The 26458-nt window shown below is 30.7% G+C and overlaps 1 protein-coding gene across 2 annotated transcripts in view; it reads right to left on the bottom strand.

The window, feature by feature from the left end:
* Positions 1 to 240: 240 nt before the first annotated feature.
* The window catches only part of LOC127726289 (TBC1 domain family member 19-like), a 43568-nt gene continuing 17350 nt past the window's right edge, over positions 241 to 26458 (bottom strand). Inside the window, exons 6-18 of one of the 2 annotated variants that reach the window (XM_052233605.1) lie at positions 25623 to 25638; positions 24481 to 24576; positions 23858 to 23918; positions 21287 to 21398; positions 20874 to 20986; positions 19719 to 19793; positions 18953 to 19015; positions 16814 to 16976; positions 7689 to 7798; positions 6023 to 6114; positions 4686 to 4801; positions 1772 to 1842; positions 241 to 978 (exon numbers count right to left, since the gene is read on the bottom strand). In XM_052233605.1, coding sequence (XP_052089565.1) covers positions 910 to 978; positions 1772 to 1842; positions 4686 to 4801; positions 6023 to 6114; positions 7689 to 7798; positions 16814 to 16976; positions 18953 to 19015; positions 19719 to 19793; positions 20874 to 20986; positions 21287 to 21398; positions 23858 to 23918; positions 24481 to 24576; positions 25623 to 25638 — 1157 coding nt within the window. In that variant the 3' untranslated portion in view covers positions 241 to 909. The remainder of the gene's footprint in view (positions 979 to 1771; positions 1843 to 4685; positions 4802 to 6022; positions 6115 to 7688; positions 7799 to 16813; positions 16977 to 18952; positions 19016 to 19718; positions 19794 to 20873; positions 20987 to 21286; positions 21399 to 23857; positions 23919 to 24480; positions 24577 to 25622; positions 25639 to 26458) is intronic. The other variant, XM_052233606.1, reaches the window with a different exon arrangement.

Genomic DNA, 26458 nt, shown 5'->3' with positions numbered 1-26458 from the left:
TCCTAGTCAACTAAAGTCAGAGTGAAATGCGCTCTATAAAAAAAAGAAGGTAAACAAAATCCATGTTGAAAAAGCAATCAATCCTCTAAATCCAGATAAAACATTTATAGGGAAGTACAGATACATAAGGAGAGTCATATACAAATACTTGGAATAATTTGGTGTGTGCAAAGTCTGACTCGGAATATATAATCTCAAGAATCTATTGTCAGCTTCTTTATTAAGAAACTAAACATCTGATCAGTGATTAAGCATTTATTATCACAACCATATCTTTCACCTTCACAAATTCAAAACGTTTACATCTTAATATGTCATTTTTTTCAAATGATACAATATAAATTTTGAATATAACATAAAGGATAACATTGTTCAATTTTATAAAGACAATGTCTTATAATGTTGATTCTACAGTGCTTCACAGTGTGTAACTAAACATGGTTATGTCAAAGAAATTTATCATTAAAAGTCTTGTCACATCTCTTTGTAATATAATATTCACTTCAGAAATGGTAAAACTCATACAGAAAATCTGCAATAATCACAAAACACATAATATCAAATATTCCTTCAAATTCCTGACAGCTCAATTAAAATGTTTGACAACTGTTCACAATAATGTTGGTATACTTTCCATGATGCTGTATATTTGTAATATATTTAAGACAAGAAGGAATGTTTGAATGGCATTAAATATAAATGAAATTATTGTCATTATAAATATCTGTATACAAATGGGTAACTTGTGTAATGGTCCTTATATGTGATACAGTTTTATTGCTGTTATTCAAATTAAGATCAAAATCATGATAAATAGAAAAAATAAATAAAAGCAATTTATAAATATGATTATCAAGTTCATATATGTAGTTTTCAAACAATTATAAGACCACCTCTTCAAAACTGAATTCATTTGGAAAACAAACTAAGCTGTATCAATGGAATAACTTGTAATGTTGTTAGATCTGCTAACACAGCCTACAAAGAGAAGGAGAATGTGTTCCATTAGTATATATACTTTATATCTTGCAGTTTGGTGTGAGCCAAGGCTCCGTGTTGAAGGCCGTACTTTGACATAAAATTGTTAATTTTTACACATTGTGACTTGGATGGAGTGTTGTCTCATTGGCACTCATACCACATCTGCCCTTCTTATTTCTATTTACACATCCTGCTCAAAGAAGAAAAAATTGTAATACTGTCGTAATTTTTTCTGCTAACACGGCCTGGAAAGAAAGAACAAACTTTCATAGTTGATTGATCTGCATTTTGTTTTTCGTTTTTCTTCAGTTTAACTGGTATGATTTAAAAAGGAAGAATGAAAAGACAAACAACAGTCTATAAAGTACATCTTCCACCAAAAACAGGAGCTTATCTCAGGTACTCCAGACATTTTCTTCTATTTGAATTTGAAAAATCTATTTTTCTAGCATGCATCATAAAACACCTGTAACACCAATTCATATTCTATATTGAACAATAAACAGGAATTCAATAGGATACTTATACAATGTTCAATCACAAGCTAAAATTCTTTTCTTAGCAACAAAATTGAGCTTCATGCTAGTTATTTTATTTCATACTATATACTTCTGTTCTTATTTTTATGAATAACCTACTCTTGAACTATGTAATGTGTATTGTACCTACTTCATGTAAAGAATAATACAAAACCTCTTTCATTAAAAGAATAAAAGGAAGCATTCAATCTAAAGATATTGAACTCTCGAGAGATTGCCTTTATCAGCGTGTACTTATATAAGATAATTACCTCTGCTGCATTGTAAGATTGCACTTTCAGTAAATTCGTTTTCCTAAATGAGAAGATGGCTACAGCTAACACTGAAAAACAATATGTAGATATAAATCAAACTATAGGTTAAGATCTATATTCTTCATTATCAAGGGCAGTTCTATTAAAGCTTGTAAGATTTATCATGATAAGGTTAACATGTATATTCTACATGAATATGGCAGTTCTTTTAAAGCGTGTAAGAGGTTTTCTGGTAAGGCACTTTTACATTTCTGCTATTAGTCATCGCATCCAAACTTTATTTCAGTTTAAATTTAAAATTATTATTCACTTATATCGATCAAACAGATGAGACTTTTGGATTTGTCAATGGACCAGGATGCCCTACTAAAATTTGTATCCTAGTGTTTGGATTTTACAATGAACAAAGTTTCATGAATATCTGATAACTCATGTACAGGTGGATCAGAGTTGTGTCCATTAAAAAGCATACAGGTGGATCAGTGTTGTGTCCATTAAAAAGCATACAGGTGGATCAGTGTTGTGTCCATTAAAAAGCATACAGGTGGATCAGAGTTTTGTCCATTAAAAAGCATACAGGTGGATCAGAGTTGTGTCCATTAAAAAGCATACTGAATAGATTTAATAAAATCTAAGTATTTATTAGAAGGTAAACTTTAAGATTTGAAAATGGACCAGGATGCCCTACCAATAAATACATCTTACATCTTCAGGTTACAATCTTAAAATCACAAAGATTTATGATCATTTGATATAGCATGTTGGAGGAATTGTATCGATCAGTTGCATACTGAATAGTATAAAAATAATCCCAAGTGTAAAAGGTTTTCAATCTTTTCTACTCTTAACAACTAGTTATGCTTGAGGTGGTGTTGCCATGTTGAAAACCAAGCTGACATAAATAGTCACTGGTAATTTCCCTATAAAATATCAAAGCTAGAAAGAAAACACAATATTTGACAGTCTATGACAAATTCATTCACAACTGTTCTAGACTCTGGGCAATAAAGAGCTTGACCCATAACATAGATGGTTGTCTATTCCATGACAAATTCATTCACAACTGTTCTAGACTCTGGGCAATAAAGAGCTTGACCCATAACATAGATGGTTGTCTATTCCATGACAAATTCATTCACAACTGTTCTAGACTCTGGGCAGTAAAGAGCTTGACCCATAACATAGATGGTTGTCTACTCCATGACAAATTCATTCACAACTGTTCTAGACTCTGGGCAATAAAGAGCTTGACCCATAACATAGATAGTTGTCTACTCCAAGACAAATTCATTCCCAACTGTTCTAGACTCTGGGCAATAAAGAGCTTGACCCAAAACATAGATAGTTGTCTACTCCAAGACAAATTCATTCACAACTGTTCTAGACTCTGGGCAATAAAGAGCTTGACCCATAACATAGATAGTTGTCTACTCTAAGACAAATTCATTCACAACTGTTCTAGACTCTGGGCAATAAAGAGTTTGACCCATAACATAGATAGTTGTCTACTCCAAGACAAATTCATTCACAACTGTTCTAGACTCTAGGCAATAAAGAGCTTGATCCATTGCATAGATGGTTGTCTACTCCCTGACAAATTCATTCACAACTGTTCTAGACTCTAGGCAATAAGGAGCTTGATCCATTGCATAGATGGTTGTCTACTCCAAGACAAATTCATTCACAACTGTTCTAGACTCTGGGCAATAAAGAGCTTGACCCATAACATAGATAGTTGTCTACTCCAAGACAAATTCATTCACAACTGTTCTAGACTCTGGGCAATAAAGAGCTTGACCCATAAAATAGATAGTTGTCTACTCCAAGACAAATTCATTCACAACTGTTCTAGACTCTGGGCAATAAAGAGCTTGACCCATAACATAGATAGTTGTCTACTCCAAGACAAATTCATTCACAACTGTTCTAGACTCTGGGCAATAAAGAGCTTGACCCATAACATAGATAGTTGTCTACTCCAAGACAAATTCATTCACAACTGTTCTAGACTCTAGGCAATAAAGAGCTTGATCCATTGCATAGATGGTTGTCTACTCCATGACAAATTCATTCACAACTGTTCTAGACTCTAGGCAATAAAGAGCTTGACCCATAACATAGATGGTTGTCTAATCCATGACAAATTCATTCACAACTGTTCTAGACTCTGGGCAGTAAAGAGCTTGACCCATAACATAGATAGTTGTCTACTCCAAGACAAATTCATTCACAACTGTTCTAGACTCTAGGCAATAAAGAGCTTGACCCATAACATAGATGGTTGTCTAATCCATGACAAATTCATTCACAACTGTTCTAGACTCTAGGCAATAAAGAGCTTGATCCATTGCATAGATGGTTGTCTACTCCCTGACAAATTCATTCACAACTGTCCTCGACTCTGGGCAATAAAGAGCTTGGATCATTGCATAGATGATTGTCTATAGTTAAAAAGTGTATCTTGACCTCTAGTTGTTGTTTGGAAAAAAAATATTAGGAAGAAAGTTATTCATGATCTAGATAGACAAAGCGTTGCCTGTAATTGCTTACATCCACTTTATTTGAACTTAGGTTGATAGTTGTCTCATTGGCAATCATACCTCATCTCCTTATTTTTATAAAGGGACATATTTGTAACTTTCTTCCTAATAAGTCTATTTTCAAAAACAATTCAATTTTCTAGGTCATCTTTTAACTTACTGGTATTTTTATTTACAGAATAAATATTTACATTCCATGTTTAGAGAATCACAAATCTTTTTTCTTTAAATTTTGACATCCAAACAGTACCACCTGACTTCAGGAAATAAACATAAAACATAAAATTTGTATTTTATTACCAGTAATTCTAATTTTACTTATATGGGAGGATTTCAAATGAGTTGTAAGCTAAAATTCTAATTTCACTTACCTGGGAGGATTTCTAATGAGTTGTAAGCTAAAATTCTATCCCATAACAACAATACTTGATCACTGGACAGATACCCAGAAAATGCTCTTACTAACCACTTAAAAGCTATTTTCAATCTGGAATAAAATTAATCATTTTAATAGTCTGTATATATATACAGTTAAAACAAATACAAGGCTTCATAGAACATTTCTTAACCATCATAATTCGAACACAATTAATGCTGATATACAACAAAAACAACTGTGAGGGTTGGTTGAGAACTTAACTTTACTGTGAGAGAGAGACGTCTACAATTTTCTCATTGTGTAATTTCCATTTCAGCAACACCATACAATGATATATTTATCTCTAAGTTGAAATAATATTCTAATAAGGATTAAACCATGATAGCAATTTGTTGCTGTTTACAATAAATCTACTTTATTGTTAAGTTGAAGTCATAAGTTTAAGTCATATCTAATATAAAATCATGGCTTGGTTGACTATTACAGACCATTTGTTTTCAATAACTTAACTTTTTTATAAGAAGCCATAATCAGTTTTCTATCCTTCTTTAACTTGTAAGATGTTTTCATGTCATGAATAAGACAAAGAAAGCAAAATGGAGAGCAGGAAGTGTTTAATCACAGGCAGCACCTGAGTTCAACCCCAAATCCAGTTTTGGTGGGATTCATAATGCTCAAATTTTAGTGTTCTGCAAAGTGTTTTATTGTATATTCATTCTCTTTTGCTCATGGAAATTTCTGACCTTTTTCGATATATGATTTTGATAAGCCATTAAGTAACTCCTTTTTTAGTTTAATTAAAACCGTGTTTCACATGTCCAGTATTTCATATAATCTTCAATTTATATTAATCTTTAATTCTAAACCTACCAGTTTTACATAAGGATAACTGATGTAGAACTCCTTAAAATACTTTTTACCAGAAAAAATCACATATTTACCTATTGGCCATAGTAACTGTTTTATGATATTTGACAATTACTGTTAAAAAATGTCCTTCTACCAAGACTGTCAAGACATTAAAATGAACTTTCCCTTCCCATGTGGTATTATTTACTAGACACTTTTAAATACAGAATCATCCTTGTCTAGCTAGTTTTTGAAATCGTGTTGAAAAAGTATTTTTTTCTCTTTCATAAAATCATTTAAGGAAAAATCCTTGTTCTGTTTAAAATAGTTAATGCCACATGCAAAATCATAAATAATGAAACTACCATTCATTGGCTTTGATTATAACTTGAAGCTCTCTATATCACACAAAGACTATATTCATTCATAATAGATTTAAATGATACTGAAATCATGATATACAACGATTAAAAAACTTACGGCTGACATCCAACTGTCTTTAGATGGAAGAACAACTCGGGTTCATGGGTTTGTAGTAAAACTTCAAATAACAGGCTTAGTGCAACAATTCCCTGGCAGTAAAATTACAGATTGTTATATAAATGTATATTTGATTATTTCAATTCATTAAACAAATCTTTCAATAAAAATTTATCAAAAATGTGTTAAAGTTATTTCAAGACTGAGAAAAATTGTTAATAATTTTTTCCTTTTACATTTTACAGAATATATAACAGGCAATAAAAATGAACACACTTAAATGTCTCAAATAATAAAAGTTGGAAAATATCTTAAAAGGCTGAAATATTGAAATCATTCATGTACATGTAATAATTTCACATATTAAGTATATTCATATCTATCATGTATAATTTCTGTGATTACAAAACCTAACTCAAATATTAAACCGGACCAATGGAGCACGAAAATGAGATCAAAGTCACATTTATCATATAATATTCTGATACTTAATATCATTAACCAGCCATATTTCCTTGTCTGACTTATCATAATTTTACTAAAGATGTGACAGAATTAAACATTAAAAAATAAATATGAATATGGGTACAGTAAATTACATATATTTATTAAAGTTATTGGTCACATGAAGTAGTAACGGTCAAGTGATTGTTTACTATAACACATGTTTGTGTTTATATCAAGCACATGGTTTGTGTTTATGTTAAATATGATTGGATGGCATATACACGCGTATATGCAGCTCATGAGATTTGTGAAAAGCATAATTAAGTATTACTTAAGGGGTTCGTTTGAGAAAATAAAGTTATTCAAAGTTAACCAGAATAATTCAGTCCCTCTGGTTATCGACTCTCCCACTTGCTATGGGGCCTGAATTCTTTATACAATAAAAACATGTCAAAAATCTAGGATTTTGATTGGTGCTCTCTGTGAGAGAGAGCCAATCAGCTAATAGCTCGATGTTATCGAGATAGGTAAATCCTGAGCTTATTCTGAATGATTATTTGACGATTTTTTATTGACAAGGCCTTCAGGAGTTAATGTAGCCATCGTAGAGCAGAGGAATATAACGACTGAATTATTCGGGTTAATTAGAAGTTTGCCTATAGTTAACGTAGCAGCAGTTTGTTACTATGTTTATACACCCACCCACCCTTTTTGAGTTGATTATTGTTAATGTGGGTATATAAATTCATTAAATTATATTAATATGTATTTTTCCTCTTTGTAGATAGATTTTGATTGTGTATTCTATTATATGATTGGATTAGTAGTGTGCTTGCCTGAATTTATAGTGAAGGACTTTTTGAAGAATTTTGATTGTAATAAATATATTAAAGGCTGCTACACCTGTAGGCACACTTATCCTATTTATGTGTTGTTTTATTTATTTAATAATTTACATTCGTTAGAGCTTGGCGAATTAGAATATAAAGTGGATTTATTATAATCCATGGGGTACTAATTTTTACATAGTCACCATGGGTTAAGTCTAACAACAAATTTCATTGTTCAAATAAGTACACAAATTTCCAAAAGAGTTGTACACAAAATTTGTGAAAACAATGACATCAAGTATCCATGGAAATCCAATTTTTTCCTCAATCCACATAAATTGGTAATTATGAAAATAAATGAATCCACAGTGTCCAGAAAGTGTACCAACCTGGTGATGAGAAGATATACTATGTAATCTGTAGAAATAGCGAGTGTAGATCTCTCTAAACACGTAGTACAATATGACTGGATCATTATATAGGTAACATAAAGGAGCAACTGAAATAATAAAAAATACTGATTAATTGATAGTTTCTTGCTAGTTTACTGCCACTTGTAAATACAAAATACATGATAAGATTGAGAATATAGAAAACAATATATTGTATGATTAGTTGGTGGAGAGAATTGGCATAGAATTTTGAACATTTGGAGCAAAAAATGAATGCTGATGAGTTACAAATGTTTTATTTCAATGATTAATTTGCAAACTGCAATGAATATCTTATCCAATTGATATTCTTTTTGCACATTTTAATCTATGCAAAAAAATAAAGGACTTATAATTCAATGTCCCCAGTCTCACAAAATGATAAACAAATGTTTATACCATTATAAGTAAATGTAGATAGTATAACTATAAATTAAATAGTTTTTGTAACTTTATATACATGTTCTACAAATGTATGATGATGGAAGAATCAAATAAATAAGAAATTTCATTTTAAATGCTAATAATAGCATTACTCTTTCATAACAATAACTGACGTTGCACTAAAATGTAAGATTTTTTTCTCCTATTGTTCAACACTCATAGTAAGAACCATCAGATGTTAAACAGCCATCCATCCATAGATCCATCATAAATTAGAATTTAAAAATGAGGTATACCTGAATTAACAATTAATATGAAATAGGGGAGATGTGTTATTATTGCCAATTGCCAATGAGACAACTATCCACCTGAGACAAATCGGTACGTGAATTACTGGAATTATAGAGCACAGTATGGCTTTTAATACTGAGAAAAACCCAAACTGATTAGTCAGCTATAAAAGACATTGACATGACAAAATGTGAAACAATTAAACAATTCAAATGAGAAAACCAACGACCTGATTTAAACCTGCTCATTTCACTGTTAACAACTACTAAATTTATATATTTTCACATCTGATATTAAACATATAAAAGGCTATAGGGAACAAAAACAATACCAATTTCAAGTTATTTCCTATTATTCAGTCAATTTTAAATAAGTTTTTTGGAAAAGACAAACGATTTCATAATTAATTCTGTTCAATAAATACTTGAAATTTACAGAACTGTCAAATAACACAGGCTGAACACAATATTTCAAAACAGCCAAAAATAGAACATCATACCAAGGAAGTAATATATTGACATCAATACTTCCCTGATCATACATAGGATATTGTGCTAATGTAAAGATATCTCAAACTGTCTTTTAACAACATGGGATCTAATAAATGTCAATAGGTTTCACAGCTCTCCAATTATAACAGGAGTGACAATATAATAATGTAACCTTACTCAAATTGTTCAATTTGATTTAAACACACAGCATTATGTAATCTACTAATTCATTCTAATGCAATATCACCTATAGGCTGACTTATTCATAAGGTGAAAATAATTGACAATCTGAAAGAATAAATATCCACTTAGTAGAATTCAGAGAATCTTATAAATTATTCCTCTTTTAAAATAATTTGACAGTTTTTCAATGAAATCAATTACTGTGCGAAACACTTGATAACATGTGCAAAAATTTCAGCAATTTAAAGAAATGTTTATTTTCGTGGGTACTGATTTTCATGAATTGAAGGAAAAATGTATTGTCATTGATACTTATGTTCATGCTTTTGACAAATTCTGCATACAGTCAGTAGAAAATTTATATTTTGTTGAACATTTGAATCCTTGGTTCCCCTATGTCCACAGTATTCACCAAATCAACTCCTTTTTTTTGGGTTGTCAAGAAGAGTAAATACTCTCTTTTGTTCAGCCCAACAGTTAAAAGGAGTTTATCAGTGTTTACCAACAACTACAAACTGTAAAGTTCTTTCCTTCAGAACCAAAATCAAGAAGAAAAACAGTGCTAAGCAAATAAATTTCACTTAATGAAAAAAAAAAAAAAATCACCTAGTAGGTTCTTGCACGTGCTCATCATTTGTTAAAAAAAAACCATTTGAAAATTCACTAAAATATGTGCATTTTAACAAAAATATCTAAAAATAAGATTTGAATAAAATCTCTGATATTATAGATCAAGATGTACCTGTTTTTCTAACATGGCATAGATATAATGTGCAAATTCAAATAAAAAATAACATTCTCAGTGAAAAAATAGACCAATTAAGGCTTTTATATAGAATCCAGAAATTTTGAATTCATTAATTCTATTTGATTCTGCGTCAATCTGAAAGTTTTTGGTACAAACAAATATATCAAGCATGGTAATAAAGAAAGACAAGATTTCCTGTGTAAATGTCTTTTTTGTTGCAGTTTAATGTAAAGATGGCCTTCTTCCCATTTCATTTTATAGACATATAACACCATGAAATCGATCTGTTCAGCTTTAAGTAATAAATGTAAATTACATAATGACGTTAACCAAAGGTTATGTAAAACCCTTATAGTTGTCAGAATCTAATCCATAAAATTGGTTTATGTAAATTCTTATAATTATTGTCACTAAAGTTATGCCAAGTTTAATCTAGAAATTGACCATAGACATATAGTCTTAGATCAAAGGTACATATTCAATCAAAATCTGGACGGCTGCTTTAATACTTCAATCCACCAGTATAAAATAAGGTCGTACTTCTTATACAAATTCAATTATATCGCACTCATGACATTACACGAGAAACATTTTTGGAAAATGTATTATATAAGTTGTGTAAATCTAGCTATCAAAATGAATTATTAGTATGCTTGTCCATATCCATTGATTTACATTTCTATGATATTATATAAAAGTGGAAATTAATAAAGGCAACTATATCAATTCTATTATATCTTATTCAATGACATCTATAGGCTATGATTCAGAAGTCTATCTTATCTAATCAAAAGATAAACATGTCTGTAGAATATAAATCTCTTAAGTCTGCTATTTCATAGACTTCAAGGGTTTAACAATGACTTTATCTAGACTGAGGTGCGTCTTTATATGACAAAAGACATGAAAAACATGACACAAACTATACTGAAGAATATATCCCTGTATGACAAAAGGTAACAAAACTCATGACATAGACTAAACTGAAGCATATCCTTGGATGACAAAGACAAAAATATCATGACATAGACTAAGCTGAAGCATGTCCTTGTATGACAAAAGACACAACAATCATGAGATATTATATAAATAACACATAGCTGAGAGGGTGATAGAGCAGATTGTTACCCCGAGAAAACATTGTCAACTGAGGCGAAGCCAAGGTTGACAATGTCTTTTCGAGGGGTAACAATCTGCTCTATCACCCTCTCAGATATGTGTTATTTAATTTATTATACTGAATGTTCTGTTATTACTGTCTATTAAATTTCAAATTCAAAGTAATAAACTATAAGGTCTTGTACATAACAACCATCCGTATTTATTAAAACGCACACTTGATCAAACGTCTCCGTGAAGGGTAATAGAGTAAATTGTCTCCCTCGTATTAACCAATCAAAATCTGGCATTTTAACATGAAGTATAATAAACTAAAATGAAGCATGTCCTTGTATGACAAAAGACAAAAACATCATGACATACTTAAGGTCACAACAATCATGACATAGACTAAACTGAAGCATGTCCTTGTATGACAAAAGGTAACAAAACTCATGACATAGACTAAGCTGAAGTATGTCTTTGTATGACAAAAGACAAAAACATCATGACATACTTAAGGTCACAACAATCATGACATAGACTAAACTGAAGCATGTCCTTGTATGACAAAAGGTCACAACATTCATGACAAAGACTAAACTAAAGCATGTCCTTGTATGACAAAAGGTCACAACAATCATGACATAGACTAAACTGAAGCATGTCCTTGTATGACAAAAGGTCACGACAATGATGACATGACTTAACTGAAGCATGTCATTGTATGACAAAAAGACATAACAATCATAACATAGACTAAACTGAAGCAGGTCCTTGTATGACAAAAGACACAACAATTATGACATAGACTAAACTGAAGCATGTCCTTGTATGACAAAAGACACAACAATTCTGACATAGACTAAACTGAAGCATGTCATTGTATGACAAAAGACACAACAATCATGTCATATACTAAACTGAAGCATGTCCTTGTATGATTAAAAGACACAACAATCATGACATAGTCTAAACTGAAGCATGTCCTTGTATGACTAAAGGTCACAACAATAATGACATAGACAAAACTGAAGCATGTCCTCGTATAACAAAAGACACAACAAGCATGACATAGACTTAACTGAAGCATGTCCTTGTAAGACAAAAAGACAAAAAGAATCATGACATAGACTAAACTGAAGCATGTCCTTGTATAAGACAAAAACATCATGACATAGACAAAACTGAAGCATGTCCTTGGATGACAAAAGGTCACAAAAAAGATGACATTGACTAAACTGAAGCATATGCTTGTTTGACAAAAGGTCACAAACAGATCAAAATAGACTGAAGGACATGAATGGACACAAGTTTCATTACTGATGCATGGCTGTTTTAATAGATTACAATTGATAGCAATACACTGTCTACCCCATACAATATTGAAATGATTGATGCATTGGAGATTCACTTCAGAATATCTTACCAATATTGTTGAAATTTTTAAAGGAAAATATTAAGACATACAAACCACCAAATTTGAAATATCAATAAAAAAATTACCCAAAATTACTATTGACATTTTGAGAAAAAAATTATTCAAAATCAAATTATATGTTGAAATTTCAGCCAGAATAAAAAAATTCAGATATTGGATTTGTTAATCTTTTTTTCTTATATCTAACCTAATCATTTTAAATCTATTCCAGTGCTGTATCAGAAGAATAACAATAGAGTTTTTGAAAGACCAAGTTTAATAGTTATTTGCAGCAATAATTATCTGAACCAAATGTCCAATGATCATGATGTTTATTCGACCAACACTTCCAATTAACTAAGGATTTTGAACTACAGCAATACCATTCAAATAAATGAGTCTTTATATTGCTGATCCTTTACTGATTAAGACTGAGGTTATAGACCTTTGTGATCTCTCATATAAATACACACTCATGTTAGTAGTGTGTACTTTTCACATTTTCACATGTAAATACATAAAAAAAAACATAGGTGTACAATCTAAAATAATTTTACTTTATTGTTTTCAATTTAAAAAAGCTGCTATTCATCATGATTCATAAAACATAATTTCAAACACAAAATAGCATTTAAATTTTTCTCTATTTCATGCATTAAATATGTCTATATTGAATTTTGTTTTTATTTGAATTTCTCTTTTTGTTTCAATTATTTTAATTTTGAGGGGAGGAGGGAGTATTGCCAGTTCAATATTGAGAAACAGTTGTAGTAAATATTTAAGTAGAAATATAAAGTGCTTTATCCCCATTCTGAAACAAGTAAAACTGTAAGCTCTTCCTCACTAATGATACCCCCGCTGTGCACAAGAAGCTGGTGAGTGATAAATCATCTCAAAACATTTTACATGATAAACCATGTTCACATGAAGCCTAACATCAAATTTTAGGATTCTCTTATTTGTAATTCCATAAAAAAGTGTGACAAATATTTCATACTTGATCATTACATGTAAGAAAATATAAGTATTCTGTCAACAGGAAGTTGATAAGCCATTAATCTAAAAAGAGCATCACACAGTAAAGTGTGCTTGTTAAAATGAAGCCTGTTAACAAATTCAGGAAGCTCTTATTTGTACTGTCTCTACCTAGAAAAATCTGAAGATTTTGTGTTAGAATAAATAAGTATTTAGTAAACAAGAAGTTAAGGATTGATGAATCTGAAACCACATTACAAGGTATAGCATGTTCACATGGAGACTGATAAAGAAAATTCAGGTAGCTCTTAATTGTAGTTCCTTAAAAAAATTAAAAAATGTGGCAGAATTTAATGCAACAGACTGACAGACAGAGGTAAAACAGTATACCATCCTTCAGAGCAGGGATATTAGATAACAATATGAATAATTAATAGTTTACATGCTATATAGTTGCAAACATCTCCATTATATGGTCTCTGGTGGCTTATTGTCTCATTGGAAATTATACCACACCTTTTTATTTTCCATACATGGTCAATTTTGATATGATACTTTGAAAAAAGCAAGATCTCTTAAACAATTGTTCTCAACTTTTTTGGAATAGATTTGAACTTCAGAGGAAGAGGATTGTCACCAATGAGTATTTTTGCTCTGAAGCAACATTAAGCAATCATCAATCAATCAATCAATCAGAGGTGGAAATTGTAAAATAAATATCTAACTGTAAAAAACATTTTTTTCAAAAAATAAGCAAACATATATATAGTCCGTCCAAGGATCATTTAGTTCAAGTGATTCACAAGACAAAACGAAAAATTGAAACATTTAATTTAAATAATGTACAATCTACTTGACATTTAGATTAAAGTGTTGATACATAAAGTATTTCAGACATTGGTTAAACCAGCAGTATTAATCAATTTCATCCCTGTACAAATAAATAATGGTTAAACAAGATTTTCTGTAAAATGACAAAGTGCTAGGAAACCTTTTTGTGGAAAAAAAAATGCCATTTATCTAATCAGATAGATTTTGCTAAAATGCTTGGAAAATATGTATAACAATAGCAAAAATTTTATTTTGTGACCTTTTTATCTGAAATTCCAAGTGTATCAAACAAGACTGCACAGGTTAAAATGTCTCTCCTGCTTAAAGGGGCATTAGCTGTCAAATTTATGTTCACTGATTTAACTCCAATTCTCATATTTGATTTATAACATACTAAAATGTATATCCAAATTACAAAAAGTCTTAAATAAACAATTAACAAGAGGCTCTCAAGAGCCTGAATCGCTCGGCTTTAATTTTTTGCTTAAATCTTTCATCATTGATTATTTTTGCTTTTCAAACGATTTATGATGCATGGGATCGATAATAGATAATATGTATCGGCATTTCGTGTGTATTTTAGTCTAGATTAATTAACCAAAGGCTGCAGACGGTCAAATAACCCAATAAAAACATAAATATAGATATACACATAAATAGCAAACACTGCAATCAGACTTTTCTAGATCTGTTTCGTTTCATATTACAGATTAAAAAATATGTTAATCATCGTTTTTACCTGAGTAAGAATGAGTTGTTGTGGATCGAATCAGTCAGCCGATTGGTTTCACTTTCAATGTTGACTGACATTCTTTTCCTTTTAATAGCTGAATACGCCTAATTTATGCTTAACCCATCTCTAGCTAATCGGTTAAATTGAAGATCACATGAATATGGATTCAATGAGCTTGAATTATTCACTTGCAAGTGAAAAATTCATCAGCGATGTTTCTTAGCTTATTTTGACAAAATTGAACCAAACTGGCTACTAAAAGCGAATTATTATTATTATTTCACTATTTCACTTTCATTAATGATTGAACAAAAAAAAATCATATCTTAATTAGGTCATTCCACTTTTCTGTGGAAAGACCTATTGTATTTGTTCTGATTATCTTTATTTTTTTTTTTCTTCTTCCGCCAAACCCTTTTCTTGCGGTATTAAGTTGTTTCGCAAGATGTTGCTTAGATATTTTGGATATTGTATCAAACAGTTATTGCGCTTTTAAAAACTCATCTTGTTAAGGCAAAGACTTTTTATTGTAAGAGTTATCTCCCAAGACACTATTTTTCTTGTTAGTGTATCTCCTCCGTAACCAAAAAAGATAACCACAAAATTCATTTTCATATTTGTTCATTACATCCTAAAGAATTTTTGGCTGATTTGGATCGAAGCGATCCAGTGAAATTTTATAGGAGTTATCTACCTTTATCAAATAAATTTGTCGTAAAGTTTTTGTAACTCATAAACCGTAATCCGTATAAACCTATAGTCTTTTTATTTCAGGTCTTTGGGTCTTAACTTAGAAAATGAGGTCAAGGTCAAAGGTTAAAGGTCATGTTCTGAATTTTGTCTTTTGCTTGTTTTTGCATTTTCTTCGATATTTTTAACGTTATATATAAAAGAACTAGTGCAAAATGTTTGTTATATTGTAATGAAGATATGATACATTTGGTCTGAATCAATCTAGTGACATCTTATAGGAGTTATTGCCCCTGAAATGTTTTATTTAAGGTAAATTAATTATTTCTTCAGATTGGTACATGATAAAGCCATAAGATCTTTTGCAAAATGTTGGGCGACATATGACCTTGAAAAACGTCAACCGGAAGTGACCTTGAGCAAACCGGAAGTAGTAATTTTTGCACTTATTTCATGTAAAAGTACATAGAAACCATATATTTTTTGAATGGTCATACATTAACCTATCATTTGAGACCGGAAGTGACATTTTATAAACCGGAAGTAGCATATTATGTCCCTTATTACAGGCATAAGTATATACAAACTATATATTTTTGGAATCAGTGTGAATAAAGCTATCATATGAGACCGGAAGTTGGCAATTATCTCCCTTATTTCAGGCAAAAGTCTATAGAAACCATATGTTTATTGAATCAGTATGAAGAAACCTATGATTGGACGCCAATAGTTGCTTTGAGTGAAGAAGAAGTAGCTTCTTATCAATTATTTAGAAAATTGATGTGGAAAGATCTAGACCTTCAATTGTTCTGTGAACAATTGGTTTTTAATTTTTTATTATATCTCGTAGCTGATGCCCCTGTAAATGATCATGACTGAGATAATGTTGAAAATCTCTATGATCAAACTTTACTACAAATGATGCATGAAATTAACATTATCGATGATCCATGAAAATGAGGTCATGGTAAGATAAACCCTGCCAGATGGACATGTACACTTTACAATCATTTCTTGTGTCTTCTCTATGTTTCTCAAGGAAGACAAAAACAGTAAACACTGCAAATTTTCAATCGTTAGCCATTTAGTCTTTTCTTAACATGCAGAACATGCCTTAGCCATCACATATTTAAACAGAAGAAGTGTGTTACTAAAAATGATCTTCTCACAAAATATCTTTCTGTTTGATTCTTAATCATATAAATTTCAAATGACCTTAATTTCAACATTGTAACATACCATACATTGCAAATCCATGGAATGGAATGACCCCATTGGGTGGATATAGAACAGAGAACTCTTCAACTCCTAACTTTCCACGGATATATGATTTAGGGGGTGTAGCACTGTTCTGTGAGAAATGATTCAGCACAAAGGTATCTCTTGAGAATGGCAATAAAACCTGAAAAAGGAATAATATTCCGATTTATGTAATGGAATATTGCAAAAGCTGTTTACATAGAGATTATATATGAGATACTGTTAATTCAGAAATTATTGCGAGGTTTTTATCAATGCAAATTATGCAATTGTTAAGTATTTTAAAAAATCATGAACTAGGATTCTGATATCTGATAGATATATCAATATGCAGCTTAACTCAAAATTGCAATAATTAATCATCGCAGTTTTAGTTCATTCTTCAAAAAAAAAAAGCAGGCAATAATTTCTGAATTTACAGTTATCTGATTCAATAACAAGTAACACTAAGTCAAGTAACTCCCTCACAAATAGTGACTAACAAAATTAAACAAGCATTTTTGTCGGTATAGCATTTCAATTCTAAGTCCTCTACTGGCTCAGTCTGGCTGTTATCTTTACATAACTTGTGTCAACACTTATTTGGGACAAGTATTACGTTTCAACTGATGTACCAGGGAAGTTATGGAATTTCAGTCTTATCATTCATTGGTCCAGAAAATTCATTTCAAGATGCAGGCCCAATCCCCAAAAAGCATCTATTTTAAACATATTTTTTTTTTACATCACAACTTTGGAAAATACTCAACTGGAACAAAATTTAATTATCTGCAATTATAACTGTTTAGAATTACCAAATATCTAATCAATAGATTCAGGCATAACAGAAAAAACTCAGATTTCTAAGCATTTTTTTTTTATTTCCCTGGGCCAAAACTTCAGTAAAAATTGCTCAACAGAAGCTAAGCTCAAATTTGTCTGTAATTTCTTATGATATGACTAAATACCTAATATCAAACCAATAGATAAAAGTATCACAGAAAAAAGTGCAGAAAACTTACCAGACAGACATAGTGACTGATAGATGGACAAACTAGGTTCCCTTTGGCTTTGCCATTACGGGCTAATTGAGAGGTCGATAATTTAAACCCACCCTAGCTTTACCACCCTGGTTTTACAACATTCAAAGCTGTTTTTGCCATAAAAAGAAGGATAACTGTTTCTGATAAAGTTGTTTTATGGTTAACATGCTGTTTTCAGGAATTCTGATATTTTCAAGTAGATTTGATTTCATTCATGGTTCATAGCTTAGGCTAAAATCATTAAACAGGAACAAACCCCAAATACAATCTGTATCTTCTAATTATATCACTTCATACCAAATTGATATTATTTTTTTGTGGTGCAGATAGTTTTGTCTGGTTACAGATATTGCTATCTAATGAAGTTTTCAAAATAACAGACTAAAACACTAATATTGGTTAAAATTGTATTTTAAGATCAATAATTTCAATATGGAGTCATCTAATTATTATGTAAAAATGGAAAGTAGGCCTACCTTTTTAGGGTTTTCAAGATCTAAGCTTAAGACAATCTAACACATTTTATCCTGAGATTCCATTTTAAGAAATATCTGTCAAGTAGGTAGATGGACCAAATTATAATCCATAAATAATAACCTAAACATGTAAGGTCAACTTTGGTTTGAATAAGAACTGTAATTTCAAAGAAAAATAAATAAAGAATGTGACCATGGGACACAGATGCCCCGGCTTGCAAATTTTCAACAAATTCTGCAATTTTTCAATTTACAAAGGGACACAACTCAAGAACAGCAAAAGTGATGCCACCAAAATGTGAACTTGATTTGTGTTTGGTGGAAATAAGCATTGTGTATAAGTTTCGTAACATTTGGTTGATTCAAAATAAAGGTAGATTGCGGAAACTAATTTTTGGGATGTATGGACAGACAGACAAGGGTAAAACTTAATGCCTCCTCGGCCTGGGCAGGGGCATAAAAATCTTAAAACTGATGAAAGATGATACACATAAGACAATGGTTGCCAAGTTATAGCTATGGTTAATATGGCAGAAAGAACCATTTAAGCTGTACATGTTTATAGGGAATTTATACAAAGGAATGAAAATCTTGGAACTCTATACTTTCAATAACCCTACCTGGTATAAAAAATCTTCGAACACAAAATATTGATCATCATTGGTTGCTGTAAGCTTGACATCCTATCAAAATAGATAAAACAAACATTAAAACTAAATAGATTTGTCTTACTTAACTGACACAATCAATCATAAAGTATAATTACAAGATACTCTTTTTTTTTTTTGGTAAGTAAAAGAGAAGAAAAATAACTCAATGTTCTCCTGTTTTATGAAAAAACTCATATTCATATTTCCAATTTTGTTTATCCTGCAATTCTTTCAATTTAAATGACAAATTCATGGTTCTTATAAATTTTTGCTACTAATGGGAGACAACTCAATATTCTTATACTAAATTTTCATTACATTCATTGTGTCAAAAACATAAATATTAACTGTTACTTTAAACAGTTTTGTGATAATTCTAATTCTCAAAGTAAAACATTTCTGCACCCATTGCAGTTAAATGTTTCTTGCTTTATGATGAAAGATTTTAACGCCTCTTGGTCTCATGCTCGCTATCACACAACATTTGGAAGTAAAAGCAAAGATTGGTCATGCCAGGAGTCAGAATAATGTGTAAGGTTAGGGTGACAGTCTTTTTTTGGAATGTTACATTGTGTACTAGAACTTTAGAAATCTAGTTCAAAATGGTGGTCTTGTACAAAGCAGGATTTATATACATATCACATTAACATGTTCTTGTCCTGAATATGCATTTAACTTGCCACTGGACATTAAACAGACACCAATCAATCAATGAACGATTTACACATGATATTACCTTGTACAATAAGCTGTCTACTAAAAGGTCATGGTGTAGTACACTGGTCTTCAACTGTTCATAGTACAGTTTGTCCTGAAATAAGTTTTAGTATGTTGTTATTTCAACTAACATCAGTGCATAAAAATATGTATCAATATACAAATCAGAGGATGTGGTATGATTGACAATAAGACAACTTTCCATCAAAGACCAAATAACTTTCGCTAAATTGGATAATATTTGAAAATACATGTTCACAACAACACACATGTGCTTCAATGCATAATGTCTGCAACTTAATAAAGCTTTACCACCTCAACACATAATTTCTGCATCTTTATAAAGCTTTACCACCCTAACACATAATGTCTGCATCTTTATAAAGCTTTATCACCTCAACACATAATGTCTGCATCTTTATAAAGCTTTACCACCTCAACACATAATGTCTGCATCTTTATAAATCTTTACCACCTCAACACATGATGTCTGCATCTTTATAAAGCTTTACCACCTCAACACATAATGTCTGCATCTTTATAAAGCTTTACCACCTCAACACATAATGTCTGCATCTTTATAAAGCTTTACCACCTCAACACATAATGTCTGCATCGATCTTTATAAAGCTTTACCACCTCAACACATGATGTCTGCATCTTTATAAAGCTTTCCCACCTCAACACATAATGTCTGCATCTTTATAAAGCTTTCCCACCTCAACACATAATGTCTGCAACTTTATAAAGCTTTACCACCTCAACACATAATGTCTGCAACTTTATAAAGCTTTACCACCTCAACACATAATGTCTGCATCTTTATAAAGCTTTACCACCTCAACACATAATGTCTGCAACTTTATAAAGCTTTACCACCCTAACACATAATGTCTGCATCTTTATAAAGCTTTACCACCTCAACACAAACTGTCTGCATCTATTTAATTTATAAATCTTATAATTTAATTTTATTCCTTGGAAGCCTCTTCCTTCCAGAACCATTCTAAACATTGTATCAACTGTCTTTTTAATGTTACATGATTAATCAAATAATTAATGGAAGTGTTCCAAATAAACTGTTACAAAAATATCAGACGACGACATGACAAAGAAGGTAACTTATGTAGAAGGTAGATTAAATGTTCTGTGTAACTAAACAAATATGACTTACCACATCATCTACTTCTACACATAACATCTGTGACCATAGTGTGGCTCTTAAACTGCTTGGACATCCTTTCTTAGAAAACTCTTGTGCTACTGGACCATGGTTTGCATTGACAACTGTAAAATACAAATCAATTTTTAATGACAACATCATCCAATATGAGTTCTGACTTGACATAGGCAAAAAAAGTCAGAATTTTTCATCTTTCTTGTCCATTTACTTACGATCAGACTTTTTGCAACATTTACTCTTGCCTACATCCATATATATAATAGTATAGCCATCTATATGATATTTAACACTAGACCTACCTTTTTTACCATACGATGTGGTTCACTAGACCTACCTTTTTTACCATACGATGTGGTTTACTAGACCTACCTTTTTCACCATACGATGTGGTTCACTAGACCTACCTTTTTTACCAAGTTTGCTCCTATCTAAGTCAAACAATTCAGAAGGTATATCTGTTGAGTCATCTATACCAGATTGACATTGATTGATTGCCATCTCACTGTACTGTAATCTCTGGAAGATAAGGTCATAAGTTAGAATAAGTACTATGTATGTAAAGTGTTGGTTTTTTCACCAAATGAGAGTTATCACCAGATTTGTACTTGCATGAGCAACATGATGGGTGCCTCTTGTGAAGCAGGATAAGCTTTCCTTCAGGGGCACCTGAATTCACCCCCTGGTTTTATAGTGATTTGTGGACTTGAAACATTCAAAACTCATAAGTTAAAGAAAAACAATGTCATGGCAAAAATAAACATCTTCTGACCCATTTCTTTTCATATCTGACATACATGTTGGTAAGTAAAGGTATTTGTTACAATAAACTGCTCTAATTGTAATAACCTGTTATTCATTACTTAGTTTTTTTACTATTTTTCATAAAAAAAATGTTAAATTTGTCTTGATCAAGTGCAATAAACAGTTAATTTCAGATGCTGCGATTGGTAGCTGATAGTTAAATCATATACTTTAACATGTTCATTTAAGCAAAGATTATCAAAATCTAAATTTAACTAACTTGAGAGAATAAACACATTGTATCAAACTTACAACAAATAAGAATCTATATGTAATAAAACAAACTAACTTCTGTTCAATAACAAATTAAACTTTTCATCTACACTTTTCCATGAATATATTCTTCCCAAATTCTAAGTTCTAAAGATATCTTTCAGAAAGTTGTTATTTCATGCAAAGTATAATGGATGGAAAACTTGCTAGGAAATATGGTATAATAATTGTATTTTCCTAAGTAGTACAGTAAATCAAATCGTAAACATTATCTCTCTTTGATAACACATATGACAGTTTACTAGCTACAATAATGAGAGTAACATGTGTGCAGCTATCGAAATGATGATAACATGCTATTCAGAATTAAAAGTATGACTAATTCTGATTATTCGTTATAAGACCTTATATTTATTTATTACTAGACACCTTGTAGGCTCGATCTTCCGTTTAGAAAAGGCTAAATAGTAACAAAGTTTTGTAATAAAAATCAGCTTTATGAAATCTGTATCTCATAAAGAGGTACCATTATCACCTGTGGGAAAAACCATTATTGTAGTTTGCGTAACCTACATACCTGCCAACTTTTGAAAATCCCCATGGGGGTTTTAGTGCGTGACAACAATTTCAAATTCTTTGCAGTGTTTTTTGCACATGCTGTTTTGTGCTCTAGAAAAAGTTCATATATTTTTTTTTTATATGGTATACTGATGATGAGCTTACAAGCCTTTTTCTTCTTTTTATTTGCATGATTCTAGTACTTATATCAGTAGAAAAAATGAACATTTAGCTACAATACCAGGATATAATTTCTTGTGTAAGAATATTAAAGTGATTGTTGACTGTTCCAATTTAAAATTATGCACAAAGAAGAAAATTTATCTGATCCTTGTGAAAATAAAACATAGTACATTGTACTTTAAATGATTTGGTAATCTAATTACAAGAATGACAACAGGGTTTGATATGTTACAGTAAGTGTAATGTCCATAAGCCACTATTTATTATGTTTAAGGTAGTACTGCATCATTGAATTTTGTTAATCAGCCATGCTTTTCTTCTTAAGCTTTGTAAGAACCTTCTTGCAGATGAAAATTCACCTGCTATGTTCACAATTTTTGCAATTCTGACATACATACAGAGGAATACAACTCAAATGTTCCAAACAAGTTCAAATTTAGCATGTCTGCAATGCCCAATAATAATCACGAGAAACAACGACAGCATGTCAGTAACTGCTAGTAGTCCTTTGTTTATTTATGTATCATTGTCATTTTCCTTACTTTCTTTTGTTACCTATTCTGACATCGGACTCGGACTTCTTTTAAACTGAGTTTTACTGTGCGTATTGCTGTGTGTTTCTTTATTCTATATTGGCTAGAGTTATAGGGGGAGGGTTGAGATCTCACAAAACATGTTTAACCCCGCCGCATTTTTGTGCCTGTCCCAAGTCAGAAGCCTCTGGCCTTTGTTAGTCTTGTATGTTTTTTAATTTTAGTTCATTTATATGTTTTGTAGTTTAGTATGACGTCCATTTTCACTGAACTAGTACACATTTTTATTAAGGGGCCAGCTAAGGCCCACCTCCGGGTGTGGGATTTTCTCGCTCCATTGAAGACCCATTGGTGGCCTTCAGCTGTTATCTGCTCTTTGGTTGGGTTGTTGTCTCTTTGACATATTCCCCATTTCCATTCTCAATTTTATTATAAATGTGATCATGAGAAACAGACTTTGATTGGCTGATCACGATTGTCTTACCTGGGGAACAATTCAAAATCGGGAACAATAATTTTTTTTAGGTGTAGAATTTCACAAAATCGTGTTTTAGAGCTTTTTCACGACTGTACACGCCTAAATCGTGAAAGTTGAACCTACATAAGGCTATTTAGACATTATCTACCCTTGGTTGATATATGTTTACTTGAACATTATCTCCCCTTGACTTTAACATGACAACTTACAAGTTTATTTATACTTTTGACTTTGACAGGAACTTGAACTATTCCCCACAGTGGGAAAAATCTGTAAAATAAAATTTATAAGTTCATGTATTTTTCATCAAGATTCTTCTGTGCTTTACAATACTAATCACCTCTTGACATAAAGTTAAAAAATAGAGATAATCACCACTGGATACTAGTACTATCAAAGTTATCTCTAAATTCATTTAAAAAAAAAACATGATAAACAGTCAAGAGAGAGGTTACAATTATATTCCCAATGTCTTTACCTCCCAAGTTGATATGATTGAATAACAATAGAAAGATATAGTTTTAAAAAGTGAGTGGATATTTCAGTAGGATGCAGACACCCTGATCAACAGCAAATGAGATATGAACAAGGGCCATAACTCCAACAACCAAATTGAAATTTTAACTTTTACTTTTGACAAATACTTTCATTTATTTAAAAAAAATGTTTTGTCTGATCTAATCAAAGCATGGAAATGCAGAGTTTTCTGTTTCTTTAAACACATACCATTGATTTAGCAAGTGTCTTCATTAAAAGAAGAGTACCTTTCTTAAGTTATGATAATTGTTATGTAAATGTAAACCATTACTAATATAATATGTAAATTAATTACCCATTATTATCCCCATGGTAGTTAGGATTCTGTATGCCTACAATCACTTCAAGGAAATCTTTTGGTGCATATACTGGTCGGATTTGGGTAAGGTCTAAAAAAGAAGCCAATAAATAAATATCATGTCCTTTACAGATATGAATATATACTAGTATGTCACATTAAGTATATAAATCAAACTTTTAACTGTTATTTCTAATTACAGTTTATATAAAAAGTCATTAATGTGTGTTGGTACTTATAAAAAATTTAAGAAACAAAAGTCTTAAATAAACCAGATATAATTCATCTTTGTCTGAAGTCAAACAAAACAACATAAATTTCTAAGCACTAATAAGTCTAAATTATCAACATATGACTGTAAATATTTCTAAAGAAATATATTTAATACCATTTCTAAAAGATTGCATAAATATCAAACATATAGAAAATATCTGTATTTTAACATTTGGGTTTTGCACAAGTAAATAAAGTGGGACATAATAATGCACAGGTTTGTCATTTGTGTGTGTCCACAGTACTGTCTATATATACAAAGTGTAATGTCTGTAGTGTTCATATATAATGTGTACTGTCCTATTTCATTTATGACTGTAATATTAGTAACATAATACTAATGAGTATATTTTTTTGGATCTTATGAATTAATATCTAATTGATAAATAATAAACACCTACATTGGGAATGAAAAATATAATCTATTTACTGAATGCATGCAGGCATGTTAAATATATTCTTTCGCTACAAAGGAATTTTTGGAATAAGTGATTGGTTAATTGAATAGATTTAATTCTCAAAACAGGAAAAAATATGGAGGTTTTATGCAATTTTTAAGAAGAAAATTACTTCTATATGTGGCTAAACAATGAAGGACCTATGTAAATGCATCAGATATTTTGACCACCTTTTTTGTCTATTTAAATATTTCAAATACACATATAAACTACAAAGTCTCTTCATTTCATATAAAAGTCCTTAGAAATACAGTATGCACCCTGTAAATATTTTTGAGGAAAAGCTTGTACAAATAAGCATGAGTATTTCTAAACTGATTATAGACAACTTGATAATTAAGCATGCATCAACTAATTTAAACGATTAAAAACATCCTGCTATATAAGTTTTTCTAATTAGACTTATCTTTGACAGAAAAATATCCTAAAGAAAAGAAATTATGAATGATAACAGTTGAATGAAAGTGTATGAGAACATATAGCCTTCTGTGAATTATATACCTGCAACACAATCTGACAGTAAATATAACCTGTATATATGTACTTAAGTAAAACAAATTGATATAACATTTAACCACAATACAAAATGAACAGAACAATTCCTGTAACAATACCATGTATGATATAATCCTCTGAATATAAAATATCTGAAATAAAATGGGCATGCAGTTATCTCCCTTTAGTTATTATTCTTCTATTTTTTCCTTACTACAGCAAGTAAGCATCAAGGTTTTCCTTATAGCTTTGAATTTCAATCTATCAAGGGTTATCAAAATATTAAACAGTCTTTAAACAAAATTCTGAATTTTTTTATATGCATCTTGGCTAAAATGTAGCAGTCACATCCTTTTTTAATTCACTAAAGTAACAACAATATAGTTAATAAATACATGGCAACTTGAAATCCATTTTTATTCATTTTATAAAGTACAAAGTTGGAAAAAACTTTTGTTTGAAAGGTACTGGCTTTCTTTTTTGATCTCCTGACATTGGCATTCATTATCTTGTTTCTATTGTGAATATTTACAAAAGCATGCAATTGAGTCAGATGAATAATCATTACTGTAATCAGCTCTTTACAAAGTTACATATCACAGCAAATCAAAAGCATTAGTGGTAAAACAAATTATTCAATACTCAAAATTTAATTTGTCCTACAGTGATGAAAATTTGAAATATCTGTTTATAGCAAAAGTATAGATATGTAAACATTGTGATATTTAAATGGACACATGAACCAAACA

Source organism: Mytilus californianus, unplaced genomic scaffold (genome assembly GCF_021869535.1).
Source record: "Mytilus californianus isolate M0D057914Y unplaced genomic scaffold, xbMytCali1.0.p SCAF_17, whole genome shotgun sequence".
In the NCBI taxonomy this organism is placed as follows: domain Eukaryota; kingdom Metazoa; phylum Mollusca; class Bivalvia; order Mytilida; family Mytilidae; genus Mytilus; species Mytilus californianus.
This window is presented reverse-complemented; position numbering and strand designations above follow the sequence as displayed.